Source organism: Numenius arquata, chromosome 10 (assembly GCF_964106895.1).
Source record: "Numenius arquata chromosome 10, bNumArq3.hap1.1, whole genome shotgun sequence".
Classification (NCBI taxonomy): Eukaryota; Metazoa; Chordata; class Aves; order Charadriiformes; family Scolopacidae; genus Numenius; species Numenius arquata.
The window spans coordinates 36,317,957-36,333,861 of record NC_133585.1 but is presented as its reverse complement, the minus strand read 5'-3'; the positions used below and the strand labels follow the sequence as shown (position 1 = coordinate 36,333,861).

General features: G+C 42.3%; 1 protein-coding gene across 1 annotated transcript in view; it reads left to right on the top strand.

Moving 5' to 3' along the window:
* Positions 1 to 15,905, top strand: part of AFG2A (AFG2 AAA ATPase homolog A) — a 203,039-nt gene that overhangs the window by 157,154 nt on the left and 29,980 nt on the right. The window contains exon 14 of the mRNA XM_074154986.1: positions 7,834 to 7,998. Within this exon, the coding sequence (XP_074011087.1) occupies positions 7,834 to 7,998 (165 nt within the window). The remainder of the gene's footprint in view (positions 1 to 7,833; positions 7,999 to 15,905) is intronic.

Sequence of the window (15,905 nt, the reverse complement as noted above, 5' to 3'; positions counted from 1 at the left end):
TCCTCAAGCCTTCTTTCTCCACAATTCCCCTTGAATTCTATATTAATCAAACTCTGTCAGTGGCAGGACTGTGATGTACAGTGGTTGGGACACTGATGTTAGTCTGAATAAAAAGATGAGAATGTTTTGGTGCATCCGGCTTCGTGCAGGTTTGGAAACAAAAGCCTGGCTTTTTTCAGAGTTTTTCTGCTTCTGCCTCCACAAGCAGTTACTTTAGATGGTGGAGAGGTGGTAACCCTACCACTTATCCATCCCTCTTCTCCATGCATGACCACGGCTGCTGTCTGGCACAGGAGGGACCATGGAAGGTGAGCTTAGGAGGAGGCAGGAGGGCACAGCAGCCTCTTCCCTGAGCTGTATAGGCAAGATAAGGCAGCTACACGCTTGGTGCCATATCCCCAAAGGCAGAGGCACAGCTACCTCCAGCCCAGAGCAGCCTGAAATCCCATGGTTTGGCAGCAAGGTGAGGGCTGTGGTGCAGATGTCAGACTGCAGGCAGGACCAGTGGGTGCCAGGGCAGATGAGCCGGCAATGTGGTGGGCACTGCATGGTGGTAGCATGGTGGTGGTGGTTAGAGACTCAGCCTATGGTGGGGCCTCATCCATGCCTGACAGCAGATGTCAGGGAAAGAAAAGAAGATCAAAAGCAGCTCTGAATGCTTTGGCCATGTGGAGGCTCGATATGCTTTCATATCAACTCTGGACATTATTGCTTTCCTGAAGCACTTTTAGTGTTGCCTATTTATAACTTAGTTATTTGAGTAACGCTCATATCTTGAAAATCAGCACCGTTAGTGGAAATGACTGATTTGCTGTGAAACATGCAGAAGTAGGGTATGTAGTTCAAGAAAGTGATGCCAATGGTTTCTATTGATTCAAGGCATTTCTATCCCCACGTTTCATTTTACAAGGAAAGATAAATTTGTTATTTCTCTGCATACTGGAACTGTAGGGTAAACTGTGTTTTGTTGTAATAGCTAAGAGACCAATCTGTAGTGATAGTTGGAGGTGTTAGTTCCTATTGGTAGTCAGCAAAGAGAGCAATTCTGGAAGATAGATTGAATTACATGGAAAAGTTTCCCTCTGTTGAGGAGACAAACTGGAAATGGGTAAAAATCAGTGGTTGAAGGAAAGGGATTAACTAATGGTAGAAGACCTGGAGCATAAGCAAAGCGAGTAGATGAATCCTACGCAAGCAGGGGCATTTGACTGCTTAGCAGTGAAGGATGGATTGCATTCTTGTTTTTCAGATGGTTAACTTTCCATTATCGCTTCATCTTGGTTTGGACTCAGATGATATAAACTGTTTCCCTGTTCAAGTTGGTTTACTGTTTGTCGGCGTATCAAACCACGTGTTTGTTCTCTGCCTTTAATTAGTACTTTGGGTTAATGCCTCAGTAAAATGTTCCCGCTGTGCTCACTGCCACTTGATAGTGCACATTCTTCCTGAACACCTGCTGTCAAACCTATCATGTCTTTTCTTGTCAACTTGCACAATGCTCCAGGTCTTGAGCAAGACTGACATGACGGAAGGGTTGTACAGCCTGATTTTTAGAAATCTGTGTGGAAGGTGAAGTCTTTGCATAGGGACCAGTAATAGGAGACTGCAACATTTTCTTGGAGCTGGTTTCCAATAATATCTAATAAAATTCTGTTTGCAAGTGCAGTTTTTGCAGTAGTGGATATCCTGTAGGTTAAAGAAGCAAACTGCTCCACCCTGAGAGGAATTGTGGATGTTGTGTAACGACAACAGAGAGTAATCTGCACAAATCTTGGGAGAAGTACAAGGGTGGTGACCAGCAAACAAGTCATCAAAGAGGGGAACTGGTTAGAGATGTTGGCATGTGCTGACAGTGGTGACAGACGTTGGCACAGAAGGAGGAAGGTGGGGAGGAGGAATAGTGTGGGGAAAGGGGCTCTTGGCAAGAAAAAAGCAGTATCACTTGACTCAGGAGCCTGTAATTACAAGACTCCAGCCTTGTGACACAGCAAATAAGCGTGTCACCTGAAACAGAGGAATTCGAGGTTGCCTCCTGAAGCAGCTCATGCCAGATGGAGAGGGAATAAAAACAGCGTGGAAAAGTAAAATTGAGCTCTCCATTGGACTGTGGTTTTTAAGTCCTTAATAGTGACGCTCTAATACATCTTTTTCCCTCAGCACCTTCTAATTTTGGTAATTAATCCATGCTTGCAAAAAGCCTCCAGTAGCCTGTCTAGCAAACAGGACGGATGAGCTTCCCGTACTTGAAACTTTCAAAGATCCAAGCGCTTCCTGGTCTGTTGGGCTGGGAGCGTGACCTGCTCTGGCACAGAGTGAGAACGAAAGTATCAGGCACTGAGGTGAGCCTCGAAAGCATAGAAGCACCACCTTTATGGGAGCTGACTTCACTCCTGCAATAGATAAATGTGATGGCACAAGAAGGCCCTTTCATCATTAACAAATTCACTTCCTCAGCCTATCTTTTACCTTAATACTTTCCATGCTTGCAACACATCTGTCCTGACGTGGGCAAAAACACTGAAAGGATCTCACAAACAGTTATTGCTTGCACGGACTACAGGAAGAATATGACTGACTTTAAAATCCTTAAATATGTTCAAATAGTGTAATGATGAAAGTAAAATAATTCGCATTACCAAATCAGATTGCAAGATATAGAGTACCTCTCATATTCGGGAGTCTGTGTAAGTAGGGACCACAACCAGGGTTCATAAATAGCAATTGTTAATTTAAGTTGGAAGGATTTAGTTACAAAGGAAACAGATTGTTCTGTTATTTCCAGTCCTCTCGTTTTCATCTGTGGTCAAATCCCAGTGGACTCCAAAGGCAGGATTAAACTTTTAGTTGCATTTTTTAGGTTCTGCATTACAATAAATGTTTTTACTTTAAAGGAAATGTCTTAAATTTAGTATAAAAATCTGTTCCTACTTGTGGAGATTGATTGCAGCAGGGAACGTGCAGTGACACTGATTCTCCAGATGAACTTTGTTACCTGCTGAACCTACTTGCTCTGTTTTACACATCTCAATTTGCCATTTACTCTGCAATTTATGTTTTGCTATGCAAGTTAAGTTTTGCTAATGAAAATTTTGTCCAAGTTTCCCACGTTTCTGGAATTAGTATTTTTTTCTAATGTCAGGTTGCTCTCTGGTACCATTTACATATGCCATTTTATTATAAAACGTGATTAAGAATGATTTTGATGAATTAGGCATGGCTGTTGAAGTATGTCAGTAGGAAAGCTATTTTTTCTATCCCACAGAAAGCTCATCAGCTGGGTAGGCTTCTGTCAGTGTTATAATTCTGCATTGTTTGACAATGTAGTTCTTGAAATGGCCAAATATCCTTTGAAAACGCTAACTAAAGATGGATGCTTTAAAAAAAAAAGGGAAGGAGGAGGAGGAAAATTAGCAAACCCCCAAGGTTAATTCTAGTCCATTCTTAACAGGAACTACAAATATTTTCCTGGCTTTACCTATTTAAGCTTTCTTTCCTGAAATAATTATCTTCGTAATTGCACACAAAATACACATTTTTGAACTATATCTTTTCCAATGATATATGTAAGGTAATACTCTTTTGCAATTGCCAAAGAATTAAAGCATTTCTTTTTGAAGGGGGAGTACTTTCTTAATTAAAATGTTTTTTTGCTATTCATGATATCATGTATTACATGACGATTATCCCGCTTTCCTAGTGCTCCCCTGAAGAACATTGTATCTGTGTGCCACTAGTAACCTTTCAGTGTATGTGCACTTAGGCCCCTTTCATAACTGTTGTGGTAACAAAACAAAAAAAATTACATAAACTTGCAAAAGAATTGCTTAATGGTATGAAGGATTCTGGTTTCTACCAAAACCCCAATTACTTAATTTTGTACCCTTCCTGGCCTGCATAAATTATGCAACCCTCACATCTCACCATCAGTGAATTATGTAGCTCTGCGCACACATCAATTAATTTTGGCCCCATCAACTTCCCACCTTCTGTGTGCTCCTAGCCTCAAATCAGTTTTGCATCTCCCAGCCGGGAGCGGTTAATTTTGTACTCCCAGCAGCTCATATCTGCCTGAACCTGCAGCCCCGCTGTGACTCCTCACCTTCCCCCACCTGCCTCTCCGCCTGCACAGCCAAGCCACCGCCTTCTCCTGCTGAATTCCTTCTCCTCCACCTTCTCCTGATGAATTCCTCCTCCTACAGCTCAGCAGCGAGGATCAATCTCAGGCAGCTTCACCTCCTCGCCAGCGGGTCAGTGCTGGATCCCAACGCATCCTGTGGGCAGCCAGGCTGGTCCAGAGGTGACCTGGGTGTCCTTATTGCTCTCCTGGTGATTTTCAAAGTGCAGATTGCAATACTGAAGCTCCATCTTCTGGAACAGCATGTGAAAGTCATGGTGTGCTTGGAGCAACTACCTCCAAAACCCTTCCCATGGGGAAGCCTGCATCAGGCAGCACCCCACTGAGAAGAGAAATAGCTTCTATGTCTGTAAGAAAAGTGGCGTTGAGGAAAAAGGTGGTGCCAGCATCCATCAAACTCAGCACTTCTGCCAGCAGCAGAAGTAGGCATGACCTGGGCCTTGGTGTTCAGGCTGAAACTGCTGCCGCAGGTGTCCACACCAAATGCCACAGTAGGTTTCTCTAAGGAACCCAGAAAGAGCTCATTTTCCTCCAGAGGACACTTCAGTGTGCAAAAACATCAAGAGGGATATCTTCTTCCCTTATTGCTGACCTCTATGTGCAGCTCAGTTCCGAGTCCTGAATGATTTTGGCCAAAAAGGAAAAGTATCTCCGTGAGAAGTATGCCGAGAACAAAAGCCTGAGGGGCGACGTGATGTCCTGCAAATGAGAATGGCCTCCACTTGCCATTGCTGCCCACTTGCTTTCAGACCAGCGAGCAGCAGAGCGTTCTGCAGCCCACCTACAGCTTCTCACTGGGGATTTGCCCTCCAGCACTGCAGGATGGGTCAAGGCAGGCCCCTTCCTTGCTCTGTCCCTCACTTTTAGTTTCCCAGGAGCGTGGAGGGGGCAACTTGCCAAAGGGACAAGGGTGGTAACAGCAGAGTGAGGAGCTGTCAGACTGTGCCCAGGATCACCATGTTTCCTGTCCATCTGGACTGTTGGGAGGGCTGGTGGAGACCAGCTCTTGGTATAATCTGCTTTTCTCTCCAGGGGCTGGAGGGAATTTGACTCTTCTCTCAAGTGAGGTTGCAGAGTATTTTCTCTCCTCTCCTTTTTTTCTCTGTCTATTTAAGCAGCAAGCACTGCAGAGACTGACTTGTGCTTTTTTTGTACAGTTCCCAGCACATCTGGCCGTCTTGGATAAAGTCCCTTGGCCTGATTGTAGCAAAAAGTAACGATAGCGTGTTTAAAACTGGGGCCTCCAACTATGACTATATATAAAATGCAAAGCATTTGGGACAAACTGGAGGAAATACAATTTTTAGAAACTGAGCAAAAAAAAAAATGTATTCACTCTTTTACATCTGCAGTTGTGCTTTGCAAGCGTGGGTGCTCCATCGTGTTAGAATACTATCTCAGCGCTGAAAGCTGGTGTAATGCAGGGGAGCACTTGCTCCCAGCCGATTGGCATCAAGCATTTTTCCTGTCCCATTTGCACAACAGCCATGGTCATTCATTAGTGTGAAGCTAAGCTGGCTCTAGGAAATGTTCTAATTATCTAGGCGTCCTGATTAAACCTGCCTTGATTTAAGAGAGGCACACCACCATACTCATGTGAACGTTTCTTGTTTCTTCTAAATAATAGAATTAGCTATGGGCATTTCCTTAAGAGCATACAGAACACAATTGCAGTGTAATTCCGCCCCCTCCAAGCCTAGTCTTGAAACATGCAAATTTCTCTTTCATGTGTGTTGGCAAAAAATGGCAATATCCTGGTACACACGTGATTTAGACACTGAATTACACACTGGTTGAGTTATCATCAGTGGGTTGAGTTCTTTGGTGAATATATCAAGAGTTCTGTAGAGAGTAGCACAGTCTGCTGAGGAAATATCAGTTCATGGCTTGCTTCTCATTCTCTCTCATAGGGATCCAGTGTTGGCCGCTGCCAGGGTCAGGGTACCAGGCTGGATATGGACCTTTAGTCTTCCCAGTATAGCCTTCCTGACATAGCTCAATGTAACACACCGTAGTGCCATACACTTTCTGCTGAGCGTTTTAATCTTCTGGTTTAAAAATAACAAGACATCCCTTAACATTCAGGATACATTTTTCCACTCTGAAGCACCACAACAGTCTTTTTAAAGAAACTCAAGGAAGGGTGTTAACTTGATCAATGCTGTGCAGGAAGGAAAGCTCTTTCCTACTATTTTTTCAGCATGACTTTCACTGACATGATCAGGCTGGGAAAAGACTTATTGGCTGACAGCCCAGGACAGCCATGCAATATCTCTAGTCATCTGGAACTCAAACTACTCGGCCCAAGGGAGAACGATAACATAAAAACAATTTAGGTTACATGCTGAATCTTATAAACATTGTTCAGTTTTTAAAAAATAGTTTAAATACTATTTATGTGCATTCGCTATGCACAGGGTTTTTGTTTTTTCCAAATGTCTAGTAAGAAAGGCTGGGAGGGTTTTTACTTTTTTACTGTAGACGGTTTTCAAAAATCTCAGAGATTTTTAGAAATACAGGCAAATGAGCTTCCTCTCTTCTCATAAATTTAAGAGCTTGGCTTCTGCTGTGTATCGGATAGAATTGTTTTATATATAGATAATGTTTACTTTTTGACCCTGTCCAGAAAGCACAGAGCCACAGAAATGCTGGTTGGAGGGGGCTTCCAGAGGCCTTGCAGTCCCCCTCCGGCACAAGACGGGACTGTTGCCAGCGCCGGATTGGGGAGGGCTCGGCTTCGTCTGGCCGAGCTGCAAAACCCCCGAGGACAGAGTTTCCGCAGCCTCCCCGATGACCTGCCCCGAGGCTGCACTTCTCTTCCAGAGATTTTTTTCCTCCCATCTACTTGAAACCCTCCACGCTGCCCTTTGTGGCCATTGTCCCCTCTTAAGTTGCGTGTTGCTGCTGCCCAGAGTTTGTTCTCTCACCCTCCCACCTCCCCAGTGTGTATATAGTCTGAGTAACCCTGGGAAACCAAAGTGCAAGGTCAATATATGTGCATGAAACTGCAAAACTTGGGGCCTTAGCTTGTAACTGTATTCATCTGTTGAATTTTCAGTTGTCTTGTGGCACAAGAGAACGAAAACCAAGGATTTTTCCAACAGTTCAAAGCTGACGCTAAAATGTATTAACTATAGCGCTTTTGCAAGTCTGTGTTTTTCTCTTCCCTTTTGAAGCTGAGCATACTGGCCTCTGTCTATTGTTACCTTATTTTTCATAAAAAAACTGTTGGAATAATCTGCTTTTCTGTAAGCATGTGCAGCTCTAATAATTGGGGTAAAGCAACATGAATCCAGAATGTAAGCTTCACTTCAAAAAACTTTTTTTCTCCACTTGTCTTGATTGAAGATCTGAACTTGGGATGTGTCCATTGCCATCTGTCCTTCTGCCAAGTCCTAACATTCCAGCACACCTTGCAACAAGCCTAAAATTATTATTTTAGGAAAATGAGAATGGTTCCTTTGTGATTCCTTTTTTCCACAAACTGGTATTTCACAAGCTGAGTAACCTTACTGTCTTTTCAGCGACTGATCCATTCTAATGTAGGAGAATAGCCCCTATTGCACATAGCTTGATTTTTCCTGTGCAGCTTCTTGCTTTTGCTGAAATTGTTAGTTATATGGCGGCATTGTGGTATTTAATTGAGTTGATGTGATGTGCCATGTGCTATAACTTTTCCGGTGATGCTTTCATTGCAGGCCTTGCTGAGACCAGGACGAATAGACAGAATTATCTACGTGCCACTGCCAGATGCAGCCACTCGTGGGGAGATCTTCAAACTTCATTTTCAGTCCATGCCAGTCAGTGATGAAGTCTGCTTAGCAGAGCTCATTCAAGACACAGAAAAGTACTCTGGAGCAGAGGTAAAACTTTCTGAATGATAATGGCCATGGAGTTGGTCCACAAAACTGAAATCAAATATCATCTTTGAGTCTTCTCAAAGCAGTGGTGGGGAATTATGAAAGGGAATGTTTGAGAGATTTCTGTGTTTCCCCTCAGAAAACAGAATACAATCTGGGTCTTGGAGATGAAGATCTCCAAGATCTCCAGATCTCTTGGATGAAGATCTCAAGAGGATTGTTGCCAGCGGAAGGGCCTTTTCCAGGGTGAGCCTTAGTATGATCATGGGTGGCTTCATGAAGGATGTGCTACCAGGAGAAGTGGAGGGAGGTGGGGACAAGTGCCCCCAGACTGCCCAGACACTTCAGCTGGGCCTCCTCATGTCCCCAGGGATCTTTTGCGTTTAGGATTGTGACTGAGAGCCTCAGACGGAGGGAGAAGAGACAGAGTTATGAGACAGTGTAGCGGAATGGCAAGGGAGTCACTGGTCATTTTGAAGTTCTTATTTTCCTATTCCATATAATCAAGACCTCACAGCAGCACTTCTTGTTATAGTTCGTTGCTATTAGTTAGTCAGCTTCTGACAATGGACGTCAGACAATTATTTCCTGTCCTGGGTAGAAGAGAGAGAATGTCTCAGATGTTGCTGCCTGGCAGTTATAATATGCATTGGTACGTTAGTGGTCGCCGCTCTGCTCCCTGAATATTATTCATGTCCGTGTCTCGTGAAAGGATATTTCATTCTTTCCTCATTTTGATTAATTGAAAGTAATTATATTACTTCAAAAATTCAAAGAATGTTATTAAGGTTGCCAATTCGAGCTCTTAAAAGGTATAAAATACCAGAATTAAAATTTCCACCTTACTGTAGCCAGTCCTAGCGTATGCATTATTGCACCATCTTTCATTACGTAGTCACCTTCTACTTTTTCCATAGCAGAGTGGAAAATGTGATGAGCTTGCCTCGGCTCCCCCATCTTTCTGTGTGCTGTTTACAAGGAGATTTTTTCTGTTTTGTGGAGAAATAAACAGTTCTCTGTTTTACAGAGAAATAAGTTAAACTTTTGTCTTGGTCCAAATGAGATGGTGACTGGAGTATTTGTATGGTTCCTAAAATGCTGAAGGACCTTCTCAACTGACTGGTCATTGGATATGCTCCCAGGCAAGACTTCGGCTCATTTTGCTATCACTTAAATGCTGGTATGTTGCAAAATGCTGCATTGCCTACTAGTTGCCTCTGGCTGGTGGGAGCACTGCTGTGAGTGCTCCAAGTCCAAGGGATGGGGTCAGACCTTGCCATACGCAGCGGCAGTGTCTGGGCTGGACTCCAGGCTCGTTCTGGGAAGCTGTGTCACGGCAGACACCAAAGTCAAACCCTCAAGAGCTTTCCTCCTGCACAGCAGAGGACAAACTGTACTCCGGGAATGAATGAATGGAAGCTGCTTTGCGTAACACATATTTTTGCTGCAGAATGTGGGATCTCATAATGAAAAAAAGGCAATAATGAAAAGGATTGAAGGCTTAAATGTTGATCCGGAAAACTGTTGCAGCTCTGCTTGCCTCCACGTTTTGGAGTAGTGACTTGAAACAGCACTATGTTTTTACCCGGATGTCAGTGATGTGACTCTTGTTGCCCTGGGAAAATTTATCTGCCTCTGGCTGAGTTACAAGTCTCCAAAAACATAAATATAAACATATCCTCACTTGTGTATGGAAACTGTCTTCTTACCAGGCAACAACTGTAATGCTTGTATTTCAGAAATTCCAAGCATATGGGGATTTCCTTTGGATCTGGATCAGCTGAGGCTCTAGTGGTGAATTCCTGTGCTTAGCTGATAATGAGTCGCAAATGTCTTGGTGCTGGCTTTGTACAGAACCAAAAATAAGTTAATGGGTCGAGTGCAGCTACGGACTAGTTGCAGGGGAAAAAAAGCCTGCCTGTTTCTAATACGGCATTTCTCATGAATTTTGTTCTTTTGCATCATTCAAAGAATTGTAATAACTGGGATGTAAAGAGAAAAAGCCCTCAGTCAGTGTTCCTTGGAAGAATATATAAAAAGTCTTGACAGTTGGCACGCACAGTGGCCAGTTTCATTAAAGCCTTTTCTTCCTAGTGTCTCCAGCTTCCCAGCTTTACAAATAGTTTCCGCTGTTGAATGGCAAGTTCCCATTCCACTGTTCTACCCTTTGTTTAGAAAAAGAAATGGAAAATGCTTGGTTTTGTGACTAGAAGATGCTGTATGAATAGGGACCTGCATGTAAAGATGCGTTGAATCATCCTGACATGAGCTGAATAAACAGCAAGTAAAGTGGATATTTCACTATGCATCTGGCTTCCAACTTGGCCTTTTTTCAGATCAGATATTTGTGTATTTTTGCCTGTCATCACTTATGACCAGTTATCTCTATTCACCTGCTGGATGTAAGTTTCTCTTAATGAGTACCTTTAAAGATATATCAAGATAGCAAAATAGGGTGATTACTTCCCACTGTTTCATGTGAGAGACGATGGAAGATAATTTATGAGGGTGAATTACAATTTCCTTCTCTCATGTGTAAGTGAAGTTTAATATAATTAAAAAAAAAGAGCATTACAGGAGCAATGTCAGTACAGTTAGCTTTTATTATGATAATTGTATAGGTCAAACAAAGCCTCAGCTTTCTAGAAAGTTTTGTGTTTGAGTTCAGTCTTTGTTTCCAGGCCCTTCTGAAGTAGTGCTCTGCAGCAGTGCTTGAGGCTCTTCTTCAGGGATACTTCAGTATCTGTAAATCAGGAAAGTAAGAAATTGTTTTTCAAAGGTTCTGAATGGCAAGATTTGGCCTCAGAGCTGGTGTTGACACCAAGGATCATTCCTTCCTCCCTCTAAGGCAAATTTTTTTGGCTGCATCTCTGCCCTGAAGGCATTTGCCTTTTCCCAGGACCACCTCAACTCCTTTTTAGCTGAGCGGGTGTGACTGGGCGGTGGGCAAGGTAGGTCTGGTTGCTGCAAGGACAGCTCTGCCAGAACCCTATGTTGTGTTTGCCCTCGCACGCAGGCCAGCAGGTTTCACCGGTGTGGCAGAGGAGCAGTTAGAACTGCTCTTGTCTTTGCCCCGAGCTTTTTTTCCTAGAAAAATTTCTACTGAAGGCTGTGCCCGGGCAGCTGATGCCTGGCATGGTTCAGCAGGAGGTTGTGCTCTGCTATCCTGCACCGCTGGCCTTGCTGGCACCTCTGGATGCTGTAGCATTAGTAAGGAAGAGAAATCTCTCGTCCTTGAAAGTAATAAAAATGGTTGAGACAACAAGCGTCATGCCGCATCAAAACTTTTATAAGGTTTATGCTAGTGTTCCTGCATTTTATTTTGGGCAAAATTGCAGGAGATCCAACTTTTATAAAACTGATGATTTTTTTAAATGGTTTTATATGTTGGGATGTCTTCACTCTCAGATTATTCAGTTTGATCATAACTTTTTTCCTAAAGCATTTTCACTGTTATACTTCATGCTGAGAAGTTTCATCAGTTTGATTTCTCACTGTGCTTTCTATAAAGTATGGTTAATTAAAGATCCAACCACAGGAGTATTTAAAAGCAAAGTTTTAAAGTTCAAGTAGTGCAAATTCTTTGGGTCTCATTTGCGTGCTTTCATGATGCTCTTACAGCCAGCTTGCTTTAGTAAAGTTGGGCCTTCTGCAAATTCTGGTGCTCTACTTTTTTAATTTGGGGTTCAGATTAGGTTTTTCATAATTATTGGCTACTCTCTGTTGAATAGAAAACACAGATAGTCTCAATGCGGTTGTAATAGTCTCAATGCGCTTTCTAGTGCAAGTAAGAACAAAATCATGTGGACATTGTCTGATAGGAAATTGCATGTCCTGTAAATTATACATTGTCTCAAACAGAAAAGAGGAAGGATTGTAGCTGGAACGTCTTGGCCTAGAGGAAGTACACCTACCTTTATAAATGCAAAGACTGATGTCTTTATTAGACCTGTGTGGGGAAAAAAAGGTTGTATCATTTGCCTTTAAAAATTAAGTGGAAGGGGTGTGTCTGTCTTCAAACCATTGGAGTTTGCTCTCTGAAATGGGACGAGCAAGGGCTGAAGACAGTGTTTCCCCAATGTTGAAATATTTTGTTCCAGAAAGTAGATGATAAAAAGGAAAATAAACGCAGTAGAGTGAGGGACCTTCTTATATTGTCTGAGCCCCAGTTCAGAGTGCGTTTTTGTTACAGTTTAGAAGGCAGTAGCAGAGAGGGAGGTTTTAGTCAGAAACTGAAATCAAGTGTTGAGCTGTTCTGAGTTTAGAGTTGGTTAGAAGTAATAAAGAATTAAATATTCTGGTTATGATGACAATATTCTTAAGACAAGTGCACTTATAAAAGTAAGCTAATGGGACTGACTGCTTTTAAATTGGTGGAAAGCAGGTCATGGTGACAGCAAAGGCTGGCATTGTTTCTATAGTATTATCAGTTTCCATGCTTACAGGACAGAATAGTAAAATGGGAATCTGGGAACCTGTAAATCTTTCACTAGCTCTTAGTCGAAGTAGAATAGTTAACGTAAAAAATATCTTTCTCACTTTGCAATAACTCTCAATGGGAACACAGAATGAAGGGGAAAAAAAAACAAGCCAATGAAGGTTTGCTCTGGCTCAAATGAGAGCATATTTGATGCCAAAAAGTATCTTTGCAGCAGCGCACTAGCTCGAATCGACTAAAGCCTTTGACTCTTGAAATATGTATTCCAAAACATGCGTGTTCTTGTTTACCAGATATTGACATATTTAAACTATAAACTTTAATAAAAAAAAACCACCCCAAACAACCAAGACCTCCCCAAACTCCTCTCTTTCTTATAGAGGAAGGTACCAACTACAAAAGAAGTGAGGATGCATTCCATCGTAGGCTAAACAGTCTTTTAAGAAATTGGGAAAAATTTGTCTCTTTAGTAAAGAGTGAAGTACAGTGAAGGTGAGAGAGGGCTTAGATATAGGGGGGAAAAAAAAGGCCATCCAACAAATTAGGATGTGTTATCTTCTTTACATCTAGTTTTCCATGAAAGAAAATTTTGAACCTTCAAGACATAAGCAAAAAAAAATGCATATGTGTCGTCAGAAGCGTGTGATTTGGAAATGCACTTTTGGTAGTTAAAGCATCTGGGGCTGAAATGACTCTGGCCTGGCTCTGCTGGACGGCCTTTCCTTCTGAAGGAGTTCTGCTTAGCTCCCCACCAGGGTACGGTATTACAGTAACATGCAGTTCTTGAAGTGAGGAATGCCATCAAATTGGAATGTAGTAAGATTAAGACCTCAGATGAACCTCTGAAGTTTCTCTTGGAATGATGCATAGGATCTGTTAATTTATATCACTCATTGAAAAGTGAACATTTTTGTGTGGGTGGGTGAGGAAAAGAGACTCAACCTTCATCCATTATGGGTAATATGGGATCACCACCTTCCTACACACATTTATCAGTGCTAAGGATGTGTTTGGCACAGGTGGCTGGAAGGTGAGGAAATACCTGGCATTCGGAATGTTTTCCGAATGTCAGTGTTGGGATAAACGAGATGAATCACCGGAAAGGAAATAACTAACTACACAGGACTTCCCATGGGATTTTGCTTACTGCTGTTCTCGCAAGAACCTCATACGTGCGAAATGTGCTTGGGCAGATTAGGAACGAGGGCAATCACTCATTGGCATGGCGGTGCCCAACCACAAGTTCATGGCATTATGCCGCCTCTCCCTGCTCTCCTTTTTAGTCACTTGAGAAAGATCTGGTCCCCCTCACGCATTTTCAGAGATGGGGTGGGTGTTTTGTTGCTCAAAGTGGGCTGATAAAGTACTATAGGCATTCACCATCTGAGTATATAAAGTGTGGTTGGCAATCAGCACGTTTATGCAAAACGTAAGGTTTGGAATACAGGAGAGTGTTTGCACTGAAATTTATGCTTTGCTGGTTCATCTGGGAAAGAACATTTTATCCTTCAGGGAGATAATGATTTGCTAATAGTTTAATCAAGCAGAGGAGATTTAATTCATCTGTCTGAAGGGATATTAGTGTTTCCGCAAAGGTCAGACTCATTAACAGCTCAGGAGGGTACAGTCAAAACTGCTTCCTAAGTAACTCAAAGAACACTGATCCTCAGAGGAGCTTGGGGAAAACACCAGAGGGAATTTGAATGAGCCCCCAAGTGAGCACCAAACAGTGTTGAGGTATGAAATTTAGCCTGTTTCTCGAACCTGAGATTTTCTTCTTCCGTGTAGCCCAAAGAGCTGAACATTTGGATTCCCTAAATGCTGAAACTGTTAGGGTGCAGGAACCTTACAGCTAATTTCAGTATGTTTTTTTTCTTCCTTTCTGTGTCTCCATTAACTATTTTAATGGCAACATCCATCCAGGTTCTGTAAATGAGCACGTGTGTTTGCTTTTGTCCTCCCTGTGCCTTTCAAGGGTTGCTTCTTGTTGCACGCCTGTTTGGAGAAAAAACCTGCAACAGGCACATTGCTTGTGTCAGGGGTAGGTGATCCTCTGCCGATGGGGCTGCTCACTTCCCATGAGCTTTTATGAAACAGCTGTACTTTCACCAGACCAGCCGAGGCCACGGGAGATGCCTGCGTTACTGGCAGTGCTGACAATGCTGTTTACCTCCCTCCCCTGCCCTTGCCTTCCCTTTTCCATGCTACCTGGCATGCGACAGAGTTACCAGGAGCTCCCCTTTGTTGAGGGTGGCAGAGGGGAGTGTGTTGCCAGCACAGCCGGGGACTGTTGAGCTGTCACCGAAACACAGGCTTATAAAAGAGGGACCTAGACTGACACTCTGTCAGCCAGCTTCACTTGCCCTCCGCTCTTGCCTGTGGCTTTGCTGCTTTATTGTCCTGGTTTTGGCTGTAATTCCCAGCAATGGAAAAACATGTTGCTCTTTAGAAGCAGATGGGAATTCATTCCTGAAGGAAAAAATATGTCTCTTTAGGCTACTGCTATTGTTTCTTTTAGTTTTATTTTTTGCCTGTGAGTTATTTCTAGCAACTTTTAATTTAATTCATTCTTCTTTCTTTTTTTTTTTCTTTTTTTTTTTTTTTTTTTTAAATCAGACAGCGGGGATTATTCTTGAATGTCTTAAAGCACACGCTTTCAGTAGACCAGTGATCACAAGTGGGGGTATATAATGTTAATAGTAAAAACTACGTTTGCAATGATCAGGAAGGAATTGAAAATGTTGGTTTATTTCTGCCTCTTGAAGTATTTTCATTTATGTAATACTAATGCCCGTATCAGTTCAGAGTGGTAGAGTTTGCCTTTATGTTTAAAAAAATGAAAAGAAAAAAAAATAAGCACTTTTTCCTCACACTGACCTGTTTTTCTGATTTAAACCTGTAGTGCTGGTGCTTGATCTTGTAAGTTATGATGTGTCACAGGGTATGTGGTTAGAACTGACCTTTCTGCTTTGAGTTTGACTCAACTCTAGTCCTAAAGTATAAGACAAGGCATACAAATTAAAGAAAGTCACCAAAAAGTCATTGCACTTCATAGAGAATTAATTCTCAACCCTTGACTGTTACACACCAACTTCAGGGCCAGATCTTCAATGTATACAAATTGCTGTAAATACTAACTATCTCTTAGTACCTTAGCGAAAGATATGTCTGAAGTTTTTTTTTTCATTTTTTGTGAGATCACTGATCCACTTTTTTCATAAACAGGAGGGAAAAAGTAAATATTCTTACATATCCATTGCCATTTCTCATGCCTTTAAGATTAGTGTGTGTCTGACTGGCTTAAGTGCCTGTTATGGTTACTTTTAATGGTATACTGTGTCTGACTATTAAACTTCGGTGTTCAATTTACCTTTCTCTAGGGGTATATATGTTTTCCTCTTAGATATGCTGAGGATTTCAAGAGGGATTCCCATGGAGGTAGCATAATCTCAGGCATCATCTTGGCCAGGAG